This window comes from Lissotriton vulgaris, chromosome 3_1 (assembly GCF_964263255.1).
Source record: "Lissotriton vulgaris chromosome 3_1, aLisVul1.2, whole genome shotgun sequence".
NCBI classification, from domain to species: Eukaryota; Metazoa; Chordata; class Amphibia; order Caudata; family Salamandridae; genus Lissotriton; species Lissotriton vulgaris.
Window position 1 is genome coordinate 480143683 of NC_141689.1, and position 15479 is coordinate 480159161.

A 15479-nucleotide genomic window follows, 5' to 3' on the forward strand; every position below is an offset into this window, starting at 1 on the left:
AAAATCTAAAAAGTGCTTTCTTAAAGAAAATCCCAAATTACCACCAACTTGAAGTTGGTGGTAATTTGCAATTCCTTAAGGCCAAATAACAAATTTCTGGTGCTTCCGGAATTGCATTTAAGGAATCGCAATTTGCCATTCCTTAATTGCATTTGCAAAATAGAGAATCACAAATTTTGCAATTCTCTATTTTGCAATGGCCTTTTTGGGATGATACATCCCAAAAGGCTTTTTCCAATTCGCAAACGGGCCGATTCTGAGAATCTGCCAGTTTGCAAACAGGAAAAAGGCTTGATACATATGGCCCCAAGAGATCGTAGCAGAGAGAAAACATCCCATAAAGAGTTGTTCCGGAAACTCAGCCGAGTTACCCGCAGTTGCAGTAGCAACTGTCTGAATACCATTGTTAGGGGAAATGATTATTGCAGTAGCATTGTTCAGAGGGAGAAGAGAAAATAGATATAAGATATAGTCACCTTTAGCAGTAGCAATTGGCAATAATCAGGGAAGGGAAGAATGACGAATGACTGCTAACTCCCTAAGAACACTCATTAATATAAAAGCACATAATAATGAAGCAACTGTGAGAATCATTCTATATTTTGACCAATGGAAACCGCTCGTCCGATTGTGTCATCAACTTCCAACGCTTCTCACCTCGAATCCCACTGTAAACATTCATGCCGGTGTATAGTAAAACAATGTCTCGTACTCTGGTAATATGCAGGAAAGTTCTCAATAGAACCTTCTTACCTAAGCTAAAGCTGTATTCAGTGTTCTACTGTAAAAACAATAGACAAAGTCAAATGCACAAAACAACTGTATCAAAAAATTTCTAGCATACATAAAATATATTTTCATTATAATTCATTCTATCAGTCTATTCATAATGCATTACAGCAAAGTGTATTGTTATAAACATGACTTAACATGGTGTGATGAAGATAAAGAAACAGAGATTTCAAGTCCGCACATTCTTTAGCAAGATGCTGGTACTAAGCAAAATGTCTTAAGTCAATTAAGCTTTAGCAAGAGTCGAGAAAGATATCTTTTGGGCCTACTAAGGGGTGCTTTTAAGAATGATATCTTAGTACAAAAAAAAGTTTCAAGCGTTGTCTGCACAAATATTTGAATAAGCAAATTCTCCTTCCTGTGAGTAGCTACTGGATTTCTCTGCGACATTAGTAATGAAATTCAGAATTCTTTCACGTTTTAAAGCGAGCACATTTTTCTTGTGTGTCATTTTGTAATATTAAAACATTTCAGCAGCAGTTTAAATGCACTATAAGGCGCAATTCTGATATGGTTTGCGAATTGGACTTAGATTTTTAAAGTTTTTTCCTTTAGTCTCAAATGCCTGGACATCTTATATGGATTGGTACCGTCTCTTTAGACAGTATAGTAGTGTAAATGTTGAGGCTGCGATGAGCAGTAGCAGTAGAATAACTATTGAAACAATCACTACAGCAGGCACCCCACAGGAGACCCTCACCGTGTCCAGCCTCATTCCTGCGAGAGCATTGGGAGTGCTGCAGGAGGTCCCTTCCAGGTTTTCCATTCTTTCCTTGTTGTTATGGAACCAGGTAAGAAACTCGATGTTGGCGCAAGAACAATCCAGTGGATTATAACTTAAATCAATGATGCTGTGACCAGATATGCCATTTACCATCTTTTGAGGTATAATTTTAATATCATTTTCTGCAAAGTTGAGCACAATTTGTCTGAGATCATAAAAGGCATCGGTGCTGAACATGCTTAACCTGTTATGATTCAGGAACACAAACTTTAACTTTGTCAAAGTATAGAATGCTTCGTTGTTTATTGCGATTAGCTTACATTCGGATAAGATTAAAACTTCTAAATTAGGAACCTGCTGTAGGAGGTTATCGCTGGGAATGATGCCAGAAGGAAATGTGTTCCCCTTGAGATTAAGAATGACCAGGTTCTTCAGGCCTTTCAGTAGATCCCTGTTGCTGGTTTCAGTTTGGCTGCTGGACAGATTCAGCATGCGTAAGTGCTGCAGGTTGCGGAAAGGTCGTTGTGAGCCATTAACTTGAAGATGGGTATGAGTAAAATCGAGGAACTCCAAGTTCACATTGTCGTGGAACGCTAAGTTTTGGACTTTTTGCATGTCATTGTAGCTTAAATTGAGATATTTCAGACTAACCAGCCCCTTGAACTGTGCACTGCAACAATCCGAAGGCCCAATGCCACTGGAGCTCAGGTCCAAGTGTTGGAGGTTTGCAAGTTCTTTGAAGCAGCCGGAGCCCAACTGCAGGGATTCCAGGTTCCCCTTGAGTGAAAGATGAGTGAGCAAAGGAAAGCTGGCCAACTTGATGTCACACATACCTTTAAAATAGTTCTGGTCGAGGATTAATTCAGTCAACAGACTGCTGTTACTGGTTCCAGAAGGTAGGTACTTAAGGTCGGTGCCAGTCAGATCCAGTTTTTGTATTTTGGTCAAGCACTGGAATGTGGAGCTGGAAAGATCAGAGAAGTACATGTTCTGTAAATTGACCTCAGCTGCAGTGATGTTGCAGATAGCTTGCAGCATGTGAGGAGCTATAGGGATAGGATCAGGAACATCCCTGAAGGTGCCAATTCTAAGAATGTGGGCATTTACACCCATTAACCCTACCAAAATCACCGAAATCTCTGTCCAACTGGCACATCCAGCAAAGTCCAGGGTGTAAAAGTTGTCTAAGTTGAAAGCTCTAGGTTCAATGTATTTAATATAATTTCCTTTTAGAATTAAACTTATATTAGTTGCTTTGTTCAAGTTATCCACATCGGTTGCCGATATGCTGTGTATGTTGTTTAACTGAAAATCCAAATATTGCAATCTTTTCCCAGAAAAGCCAGTGGGTAATCTGATTGAACTCATAAGATTACGTCCAAGATGTAAACTTTCCAGCATATTCAAGTTATTCATTGGAATAAAAGTCAAATTACTCAAGCCGGTCTGAGTTAGGAAGAGATGCTTGAGCGCGACAGGACCATCAAAGGCTGTTTCTGCCACATACATCAGGGGATTTCCAATTAATAGGAGTGTGTCCACATCTGGATTATTTTCAAATGCACCTTCATAAATCCAGCTAATCAAGCATCTGTAAATAAAAACACAAAAATGAAAACCGAGTAAAAGAGACATATTATTTTTGCTTCATTCTAAATTCAGACACGAGACTGAAACAAAACCTTCACTTAATAGCGTTATGGCAGGCTATTCGTGACATCATAAATGACTTTAGATGACAGCACAAGGAACTTCTACCACAAGGAAGACTGCTTTTGACTTTTTGGCATGTAGGCAATACACAGCACTGTGGTGCCACAGGAGGAATTGGCCAAAGACATGTTGCAAATTACATGGCACATCCCTGTCCAAGCCAATGCATTGCTGCGCGTGCAAGACACCGTGTCGGACAATGAGGAGTGTGGTCGAAGAGGGGAACCCAGGTGACGTGACGTCTGTTGAGGCAATCAAGCTCTGGGCCGCCTTTCTTTGGGCAAACCATGCTTCGACATCCCAGGATGGGACCCTCTCCTTTCCCAAACTTCAAAGGTGAAGGAGATGAGGAGACGAGAGCTTCGACGGGGCATTTTGGAATCTTAAACGGCTGGGGCCCCAGCTTGTGATCTAGAGTTTACAAGTTAGGTGTATATTCGTCCATTCCTTTCTGCCCCAAGAATAGTTAGTAGAGGAGGTAAAAGTGGGGGCTGCTTGGGGTTTTTAAGGCCAAATATATAGAACGAGAAGGACCGGCGGAGGCTGCCCATTTTCCACTGAGAAATCTGCCTCTCTCTGTGCCTCATGAGGTCGATTTTAACTTGGAAAATGAGAATTCACTTAGTTAAAAAAAAGACAGACACGGCTCTGGCCGTAAAAAACAATAGAAGAAACCCATTGCCACATAACAAAGAAACGAATGTAGTAATAATAGAATAACTGTAAAATAAAGGGGATTTAATCTTACTCGTTCCAGCAATGGCCATATACAGGCAAAAAGGATTAGGGGCAATTGGCCTCCCCGCCTTGTTCATCTGCGCATGCTGAAGGAGTGTGTCAGGATACTGTTAACTAGAACTTTAAACACTGGGTCAGAATAACCATTCAGTACTCATACTTTGAATCTTGGGCAGGGCCGGACTGGGAACAGCAACCCGCCCTGGCAGATTGCTGCTCCACTGCCCCGGGAGTGGGGGGTGGGGTGTTGGGGGGGTATGCTAGCAAGAGGCACCGCTCCCGCTTTTGTTACAGGGGCCGACTTTGCAGAACTGCTGCAAAACTAGCACTCAGTGACAAAACCGCGCCTCACGGGCACAAAACTGGCCTCATCCCTCCGACCCGCCCGGGAAATGCCTGGTGCCCGCTACTGTCAGTCCGGCCCTGATCTTGGGCCCAGAGCAAGCTAAACCAGCATTCTTATTAAGAAGGGCCAACAAACCCAGTCAAACGCCTTTTTTGCAGTCAAAGAGCAGGAACATAGGTTACTCAGTACACCTTGTTATGTCAATTAGGTGGGAAATACGCGTGGTGTTGTCACTACATGCTGTTTTTAGGGCGAAGTCTGTTTGCATTGGGTCCACTGATCCCTGCTTATATGGCCTAAGTCTATGATGCGCTAATGCACCCATGAACATTTCCACATTGATATTCAGCAGGGATGTAGAGCAGTATGACGCACATCGCGCAGGATCTTTGCAGGTTTGCGAATGACAGTGATAACTGTCCCACGCATAGCTTGTGTTAAAAAGCCAGTGGTAGCAAGGCATTGTACAGGTGTGTTAAACGTGAGGCTAGAAGTGGTCAAAATATCTTTTAGAATGTTACAGTAAAGCCGTCTGGGCCTGAAACTTTACCAAGTTATACCCTAGTCATCTCTTAGGCAGCCTCCGCCATGGGGAGCTCCGTCTCAAGAGATGTGGTGTGCTGCGTCCTGAGGGACTGCATAGTGATATCTGATAAATAAGATGGAGTAATGTCTACCTGAAGGGGTTCTGAGGTATATAAATCCACATCAAAGCTCCCGCAACCTGCACGCTAATAATTTCCCAGCTCTATTAGCTGTTTTGTAATAATGCTGTTTTTAACACAAATGGGTGTATTCCGCTCCAGCCATATCTAAAGCTTTCATTTGGTTGCTGCCATACTGTACCAGCACCAGACTTCCTATGTTCATCCACCATCTCTCTCACTTATCCTCCAGGTCACACCTAGTGTCTCACCTCTCCTCGTTATATTGTGGCGCTTCTGAAATCTGTTCCCCACTTGCACTTTTAGGTCATCCCGAAAAACCACAATCCCTGTGCCCGGGCCGTCATAAGCATGCATATATTCTGCAATTTTTTGTTTAATTTGTTCAATGACTGTGTCATTTTTTAATATAGTATCATTTATTCTCCATGTGTGTAAGGGAATGCTAGAATGGTGATCTCGTAGCTTAATCATGATAGGTGAGTGGTCTAAGGGCACGGAGGTTTCAATGCTGGTGTTTTGTGTTGAAGCCCCTCTGTGTGTTGTGCCTGTGAAGAGGTCCATCCTGGCATAGGGTTGATATGAGAGTGAGAAAATGTGTAATCCCATTGTGTGGTATTTATTGCCCCCAGATATCCACTAATTGCAAGCTCCTCATCCATTATAAGCCCCCTGTTTGGCCCACTCATTAAATTGAGTGGTCTATGGTTGTGCCTATTGCCATACTTAAGTCCTCTCCAATCAAGACTTCAAAGACTTGTGATGTCATAACTTGGGTGAATACTTCTCTAAACAATTTCTCCTGATTCTCCTTAGGTGTATAAATGGAGTCTTGGTTGATAATGCGACTGCCTAGTGCAGGCTTCTCCAATGAGTAGCTCGTGAGCTAATAGCAGCTCTCCTACTGCCTGTACGTAGCTCTCCTATGTGCAGCCCACAGTACTAAACTCGAAGCTTGTAGTTGGTTGAATTTATATATGTATACCAAAATACGAAGTGTGTATTCAAGATTACACTAGCCTCCAGGAAGTCATCTGCTTGTTGTGGTATTTGGGGTATGATCTCCCTGCAGTTGTGATGTGCTCATGTCTGACCCTGGGCTTAATTATGCTTATGGGCCAAACCCACTGGGCTGCCTGTTCGACAATCCACACTTAAATTGGCCACCATGGTACCCATGCACACCACTTGTGCTGCTCTGTGATGGCACTAATTGCATACTGTGCCCAGCACGTGTAGCATTACAGGAGGTTTAGAGAGGTAAAGGAACCTGCACGCTCCTTCATTACGTTGGGTGCCTCTGTAATATGCCCAGAGAGCTTACGAGTTCCTCATGCAGCCTCTACTCCAGATTGTGGCAGTTATTTTTCCCACCATACCATCAATCTGGTTATCAGAACGCTGGCTCTTGACGAAGTAGGCTATTAGGAGTGATTCCTTGTGGACGCACTGGCCTCCTCCACTGTCGGCTGACTTATTTTGGTCTGACTTGTGCAGGAGATAACAGCAGGGGACCGTGGCCATTTAGGCCAGGATTGGAGGGGAAGAAAGAGCTTGCACTCTGTTGCCATCTTGGACACGCCCACCGATAGGTTCAGTTTTAGAAGATCTCTGTTGGACTTGACCCTTTCTTCAGGGTCACCCTCAAACATTGTGCCTTCAACCCTCTTATTTTAGCTGGATTCGTTTTTGTCCCGCTTTAGGCCTCTGTATCACTGCTAATCAGTGCCAAAATGCTAGTGCTCACACCCTTAAACATGGTAAAATTGGCTTATACCTGATTGCCATCTTTAATTTACCCTAGTGAAGTGGTATAACTTAAGCCCAGGACTGGTAAATTAAATGCTACTAGTGGGTGTGTGACACTTATTGTGGAGCCCACTTAATTGCCTAATATATGGACAGGGGCGGTTTCTATCTTGTCCCCCTTTCCAGCCCACCTTGTGGTACAGATACTGAGGATTTAGACTTCCAGAAACAAATGCAAATTGTGACAAAATATTGCATTTTGCTCCTGGCTGGTATGCTTGGCTATTGGAATCTTTCCGTATGGAAGGTTTCTGACAACAGCTGTGGCACTGACGCTGCAGTAAGGACAGGGGTGGACAAACCTATTCATGAACTGGAACTGGTCATTTGGCGAATACTGAACTTTTAACTATACGGTTAGAATGGGGGACATTTGCTTTCTGAAGACTCAAGTCCTTTGATACTATCTTCCTTGGCTGAGGAAGATAACTCATTTGAAATCAAAATTCAACTTTTTGTTAATGCTTATTAAATCCTTTCGATCATAAATCAGATTGGCATGCAAATTACTTAAATTCAATAAAGTACCCATCTAGGATAAACTACTCTGCTGATTCTGTTTCATTCATTTGTTTTGGTGTGGCCAATTTATGTGTTTCAAGTTTGCTGAACTGAAGATAGATTTAGTCCGAGAAAATCCATTCAGTAATGAATGCTAACAATGATCTTATTCCAGGTCCTCTTCTCTTATGACAGTTGTTCATCCCCTATGTATTCTGCTCCCATTCAGCACAGAACAAGATCCATTGGAGGACTTGATGAGTTTGGCGTAACAGCTGAGCTTATGCTGGGGTAAAAATCTTGATCATTTGAAATAATTCAAGCAGCCCAACCTGTTTGTGTTACAACACCACTTTTATGGGCAGCTCAATAGCTTGAAAACAGGCTGATTTTGAAGGACAGTCAAGGTTGTGACATTTAATAACAATTGCTGCTATTAAAAAAATCATCCTGCCTCATGTCACTTAACCCTAGGTGGGTTGCGAAACTTTGGCATTCTAAAATTTGGGTTGTGGTTTGAAGGACTGGGTTATTTAGGACCCAGCAGTGCCAGGGGACAACACCTGAAACCTTCGTGGGTTACCTGTTCCGGCGTACAAATGACAGAGACACGGGACACTTCCTTCGGCGTCAAAGATTCGAGGTTTATTTACTGCAGGGAACACAGAAGTCACAACAAGTACAACACGTGCAACTTGGGGAGACTGCTTCAACTTGTTACGAGTGGAGCGCTCCTTTTATACCGATTTCTCTCATAAGCTAACATAGTACACAAAGGTTTACAACTTGGTTCCCATCATTATCCCCGAGAGGGGTCACTTTGATGCATTCAAGGTCCGAAACATAAGTGCGGAAACATTTGGCGGTTCCCAACTGTAAAAACCCATCTTCCCACCATTAGTACATTCCAATCGGCAGTAAACAGATCGAAGAAGGAACAAGAACAGGTGTAGAGGAAGGCAGATACAGTGGGGAGATCGGAAAGGGTGTAAAAGGGGAGGTATCAGGAAACACGAGATACAGGCATCAAAGGGACGTGCCTAATGAGATGCACGGCTGAGACAATAGTCCGGTACGGCAAGATGAGCCTCGAGCGGGGCCATCTGCCTTACAGTATCATCCCCCTCGTCATAAAGACAATTTCAAAGAACATGTGTCTTCCGCAAGAGTCTTGGGAATCCCAGGGTCGCGAAGCGGACAGCGTCCGTTCGCTGGCTACTTGAGGGCAAGAAACAAAATGGATGCTATATCTAAGATGGAACCCGTGGGTACAGATGAAAAACCCACGTAACAAACGAACGGTTTAGGTTAGCACAGCGAAACTGCGCACACCCACTAAACTCGTCATTTGCGGTTCATAGATATCAGACTCGACCATATTCGTGCGAGTCGAAAACACCACTTACAATCGTCACGGAACCTCAGACGCTCCTTTTGCCCTCATGTAGGCAAGCACTAGTCGGAATCATACTCGATATTCATCAGACCATCTAGATGTTGCTGCAGCATAGCTCTGTCCAACCGAGTCCCCTTGGTAACAGGTGGCTGTCTTATACACGTTGTAGCACAGAGGCCACATAAGGCAGGACCACACTGCACACAAAGGCAACACGTGAACAGGAACACTACTACAACCCCGATGATCATCAGAATCTTCCAACCCCAAGTCGACATCAGGCCCCAAAACCACCCAAGCAGCGTCCAATCCCCTACGTCCACGTGTATGGACTCAGAGATCTTATGCAACTTTGAGATGGCTTGATAGACAGTCGGAGCGTTATCCGGAATGAAAATACAGCAGCTCGAATGGATCACCTTACATACCCCACCTCGATCTGCTAAGATCACGTCTAAAACCATACGGTTTTGTAACGTCATAAGCCTTTCCGCCTGAAGTTCTGTGGTGATATTACCAAGGGCACTGGCAGTAATATTAGCTGTCGATTCCACCACTCGAGTCAACTGTCTCAGGTTCCTACTATTAACCATAGGCCCCCAAAACGGGAGGAAACCCTTGAAAAAGTCTCCTGCCTCTTGACCGGCAGTGTCCTCTTCGCTAATTACGCCTCTCACAACTCTAGTTTTGTGATAGTCTGCGTCTACAGTGAACGTCAGAGGCAACAGATTTGCGATAAAACATGAGCCCACAAAGTCGGAGGGCAACCATGCATACGCACGATCATGGCAGACAAAGTATGTACCCTTGGCAGCCAGGAACACAGGGGACGAGACCATCGGCAGAATGTAATTCTCGGTGCAAGCACTCTCTCCAAGTCGGGCTTTCGATCTTCGGCCACGACCCATTAAACAAAAATTACCAATGTGGGGTACGACCCATATCGGAGGCGAGCTTTTAAGCTGTTTTTCACTCGTGAGCGCACTATACTCAACCTTACTCAAAACCCTATAGGCTTGTACCTCTTCCTCTGGGATGAGCGACGGCTCATAGATATCTCTATCTAAATCTTCTATCGCTATGGACAAAGGCTTATGATACGAGCCAGGGCCAAAGTAGGGAGAACGTGGCTCTCGACTGGGGTAAGAATCTAGTGCACTTCGAAACATTGTTTGAAATGCTCGAGCCGAACCCTGGGAACTATACGGTAAGACCAGATATGGAATTCCCTTATCCGTAGTATGTGGCATCAACCCACACACCCAACAATTAGTAGTATTAACCACTAACTGATGCTGATGAAGGAGCTGAATAAAGGAATTATTTCGGAATTCTGCACGTCTAGCCTGTTCGTGTTCAGGTAGGATATGGAAAGAATGAGGGGATGCAGTAGAGGTAAGTTTAGGATCAGAAGTAGGAGTAGGTATGGCAGAGGGTAAGAAGTACGACATCATGTAATACACCCCACCCGCCAATAGTGCAGAAACGGTCAAAAGTAGTACAAACATTTGAAACATGAAACATTTGGTACGAATAAGTTGTTGCAGTTTAAACCTTTGCGCCTGAGCTTCTTCCAAGTCCATCAGCTTTGAAAACGCCATCCCCTATGACCGTCCGCAACGTTTCTTGACGCACTTCGTTCTGTGCAGCAGTAGTCAATCCCCAGGAGTTCCCAGGAACCGACGGTCTTTAACCTAGCGTCAAGACCTACTGACCAGAAGGAAGTACACGCGCGGCCCTACGGCCTTTATTCACAATGCATGTGCAAAATGTCTCTCAGCTGTGGAAGCAAAAATACATATGGAACAAAACTCAATATATACAAAAATAATTACAATTATTCGGGTGTTCAGACTTGATCGTGGAAAACGGGGGAAATGCAATTATCAAGGAACAGAACGAAATCTTTTATTTGTCCTTAGTGCTGGAACGCAAAAAGTATCGAGTTTTCCCAGGACGTGTATGTTCATCAAACAAAGGATCCAATGAGGGAACAGAGTCCTGTCGATCAGTTGAATGTTCTTGTCTTGAGTCTTTTGCTGGCGAACGTCCAACAATGTCTTTCTGCTGCACTGGGGATTCTCCAACAAGTTGTGCGTCGCTAAAAGGTACAAAAGCCGGTAATCCTTCGGATTCAGCTGAAGCAATGCCTCTCCTCACCCACGAGTCTGCCGGTAACGGTATAGGAACTTTCTTCGTATGGGTGGCATGCACCCAATTTTTCCGGCCCTCTAAACGGACAGCAGTCCTCGTGGCAAGGAGGACCTGGTAGGGTCCAGTGAAGCGGGGTTCCAAGTTCTTCTTACGGGCAAAATTCCGCGTGACCACCCAATCTCCGGGCTGGAGTTGGTGGCCTGGACCCTCCGTCTGCGTCGGCAATGCTTCGTAAACCTGTTGGTGAATTAACCTCAGTTTAGCCGTCAGATCATGAAGATAGTCAATCAACATTGGATACTCAAGACTGGAGAACACACCCGGTCTAGGGACCCCCCAGACATTCGCAGGACGACCGAACACTATTTCATAGGGACTGAGCCCTACTCGGGAGTGTACGGTTGCCCTTGTTGACAGTAAAGCTAAGGGTAAAGCGTCAGGCCACGAAAGACCAGTCGTAGCCTGAATCTTCGCTAGCTTTAGTTTAAGGGTGCCGTTATACCCTTCAACCAAACCAGCTGACTGGGGATGATTGGCGCTATGGAATTTTTGATTAATTCCAAGGCCCTTACACACACTCTTCATCACACTCCCCACAAACTCACTTCCGTTATCCGACCATACAATCCGAGGCATTCCATACCGAGGAAAGTATTCCTTCAGTAGGATTTTCGCAGTCGACAGGGCAGTATTGTCTTTGAGAGGGTAGGCTTCAATCCATCGGGAGAACGCGCAAACCACAACCAAAACGTATTTCAGGTTATTGCATCTCTCCATATGGATGAAGTCTAACTGGATTACTTCAAAGGGATATGAAGGGGGAGCAAAGTGGCCAGGAGGTGTTGGAGTTCCCTTACCAGGATTGTACAACATACATACCATACAATTCTTAACCAAACGTTCAGCACATTTCGTGATACCATCATTCTTCCATACAGGGGATAGCAACTTACAAATACCTTTCGCACTGATATGTGCTAACCCGTGTGCCATTGTCACAACAGCTAGCACATACGCATCCGGCAACATCCATCTCTTATGTTCCGACAAATCAACCCAACAACCATTCGCATCCAACTTTCCCGTGCTTTCTTTCCACTTCGTCTTTTCAGTCTCGGTGGCTTCATTCTGAATTGCTTTCACACTCTCGACAGTGTCTTCACACATGCTAGTTTCTGTAGGCTACCTAACCGAACTCGTCACATACATTCGAGTGCTAAGGTTCCGGGCAGTCTCCTTAGCAGTCTCATCCGCAAATGCATTGCCACGACCAACATCATCCGTCACCTTACGATGCGCACTACATTTAACAATCGCTACCTGCTTAGGCAACGTAAGTGCATCCAAAAGATCATTCACAAGTTGTCCATGCTGAATCTTCGTACCATGCGACGTCATAAAACCTCTCTCTCTCCACAATCGTCCAAAACTATGGGCGACGCCAAATGCATATTGGCTGTCGGTAAACACATTCACACGTTTCCCTTTCGCTAACACACATGCTCTAGTGAGAGCAATCAGTTCCGCAGCCTGAGCAGAGTTCTGATTCAATCTTGCAGCTTCCACGACAGTATTCAAAGTCACAACAGCATACGCAGTAGTCACATCACCATTCGGTAATTTAAAACATGAACCATCCACATACAGAGTCCCATCGGGATCTTCCAAAGGAGTGTTTTTAAGGTCCACTCGACCTTTTGTTTCCTCTTCTGTTCTCAAATAGCAGTCATGGGCTGCTATTTCATCTGACTCTGTGCTAATTGGTAACAAGGTCGCCGGGTTCAGAACATTGCAACGTTTTATCTGAATATGACTTGCCAACAATGTCAACTCGTACCCTGACAACCTCGCACTCGTCAAGTGCTGAGTTTTCGTACGATTCAAAAGAGTGTCAACTGCGTGCGGAACCATCACCGTAAGCATATTATCCATGACCAATCCTGCTGATTGTCGGATGAAGACCGCGGCTGCCGCCGTTGCTCTTAAACAACTCGGCAATGCTCTAGCTACCGGGTCCAAGGTCGAGGAAAAATATGCACATGGACGCTGCTTATCACCGAAAGGTTGCGTTAAAACACTCAACGCACAACCTTCCCTCTCGTGAACGTATAGTGTAAACGGCTTGCTGTAGTCAGGAGTACCTAACACAGGAGCCGAACACAATGCGTCACGCAATTCAGAAAAACTTTTCTGACATTCGTCCGTCCATGGTAAAGGAGTTGAAACATCCTTGCACGTAAGAGCCACCAATGGTTTCGCTAACAATGAAAAATTTGGAATCCACTGTCTGCAGTATGACGTGATACCTAGAAAGGCATGCACATCTCTTTGGGTTTTTGGTACGGATATGCGCGCAATTGCTGCAATTCTTTCTGGGGTCAACCTTCTTCCCTCCTTTGACAATAAGTGACCTAGATAGGTTACTTCTTGACAACAATATTGAAGTTTAGAAGGAGACACCTTGTGATGCAAGTCACAGAGATGCTGCAACAACGATATAGTGGCAATTTTGCAAATGTCCTGAGTATCGGCAGCCACCAACAGGTCATCGACGTATTGGATTAAGGCCGCACCAACCGGCAACACAAACGCATCTAGTTGACCCTTCAAGGCTTGACTGTAAATAGATGGACTTTCACAGTAGCCCTGAGGAGCGCGTTTAAACCGGAAGCTGCGACCACCAAGAGAGAAACCGAAAAGGTCTCTGCTTTCTTCGGCAATCGGAATGCTAAAGAAAGCATTCTTCAGATCGATCACCGAGAACCATGATGCAGAAGCTGGAATCAGAGTCAGTAGCGCCGTGATGTCAGGCACAACAGGAAATTGAGGAATCACAATTTTATTTACCTCCCGTAAATCGATAACAAAACGATAAACAGGTGGTTTAGAAGGATCAGTACGTTTTAAAATGGGCAGTACAGGGCTATTGCACACGTTTCCCCGAGTCTCTTCAAGAACATCTTTCTCGATCAAATCATAGATGATCGCTAACAATGCTCGCTCACCATCAAGGGAGATACGATACTGGGGAATACGTGGCAATCGCACATTAGATTTCACGTGAACAACATAAGGGGAGATGTCGAGCAGGCCCACATCATTGGGACCTGTTGCCCACAAAGATGCAGGAAGAGAACTCAATTCCGGTGGAAGCTTATCGAGAGACAAGTACATAGGAGAGACAACCCTCTCACCTAATGTAAGCTTTACTCCCGCAGGAGAACAATACAAAGTCGCATACAGACGTTTAAGCAAATCCAGGCCCAAAAGATTTTCACCACAGCCAGTAGTTAAAATCAGCGGAGCTTCAAGCTCACGTGGCCCAATTGTAAGGGGCAAAGGGCGCGAAACTGGATTGCTAACGGGGGCGCCAGAGAATCCAACGGAAACATTTGTTAAGCCAGACAAAGGTGCGCCAGGGAGTTTGGAATGCATTATGGAACTTTTCGCTGCACCAGTGTCCAACAGAAAAGGCTCAACGACGCCCGATGTAGCAACTGCGACGTAAGGCCCTCTCTGATCAACCGGAACTGATACCACTCCCTCTCCTTGTCTTTGGCTGTCCTAGTAATTACCATCGTCAGTTCCCTGATCGACGTAATAATCGTCTACATTGTACTGCGCAGATCGTCCTTGCGATGATCCACGTTGATCAAAACAATTATTAGAATTGGATGAATTGTCTGAACGACCATTGGGAGCACCTCGACCTCTACCACGTGATGACTGCTGAGAACCACCACAACCTCCTCTAGATGTGTTACCACTATTACGCTCATCTAAAGCAGGACAATGGAATTTTAAGTGACCCTCTTGTCTACAATAGGCACACTGATTGTACCCCAACGATGATCTCTGCGAAGAGGAGTCATTTCGCGATTGCGACCTATTAGATTGCGACTGCGATCGATTACGTTGTTGCGAATCATTCTGATTCGAACGCGGAGGATACGCTTGCTGCAATAACACTTTAGTTTTAAGTTCTTTCGTCTTTTTATCAGCACGATCGTTCTCTTCTTTCTCTCTATTCTCATAATATTGAGCTGTAGCTAATATTTGAGCAGATGTAGAGACAGCCCACGCACTCTCAGAATTTTTTAATTTATTGCTCAAGTCGGGCAATAAGTTGGAGACAAATTTATCCACAAACAACCGTTGACCACCCTCAGTACCCATATCCTGACCACTGTGGTCAATGAATGCCTCCTCAAATCTCGTAAAGAAATCGGAGACACTCTCGTCTTTCTTCTGTCTACAAGCTGACAGTTTGTCCCAGTTCACCCTCATAGCTGGCATAAGAGTTTTCATTAGTGTGATTACTCTCTGGGGGAGAGCAGCGATCAACTGTTCGGGTTTAGCACCACCAGTTTGCAACCCATCCGCCGCTATAAGGGCAGCCCAATCACCACCTAATTCGTTTGCATGATTTTCCTGACGAATCTTAGCCCATACCGGTTGCGGTACGACATTGCCAAACAGCATATCGATATCGGCAACATTCATTATCGTAGCGTCTACGAGCTGCGATAATTCCTTATAGTACCCTGCGGGATTTTTGCGAGGGTCAGGCAAAGATTGCTTCACCTGTAACACTTCTGATCGTTTCCATGGGAGATGTATCCATACTCTCTGGAAATGTGG

At 44.7% G+C, this 15479-nt stretch overlaps 1 protein-coding gene across 1 annotated transcript in view; it reads right to left on the minus strand.

Annotated features, from left to right (window-relative positions):
* Positions 1-1056: 1056 nt before the first annotated feature.
* Positions 1057-15479, minus strand: part of CD180 (CD180 molecule) — a 134629-nt gene continuing 120206 nt past the window's right edge. The window contains exon 3 of the mRNA XM_086963490.1: positions 1057-3107. Coding sequence (XP_086819616.1) covers positions 1367-3107 — 1741 coding nt within the window. The 3' untranslated portion in view covers positions 1057-1366. The remainder of the gene's footprint in view (positions 3108-15479) is intronic.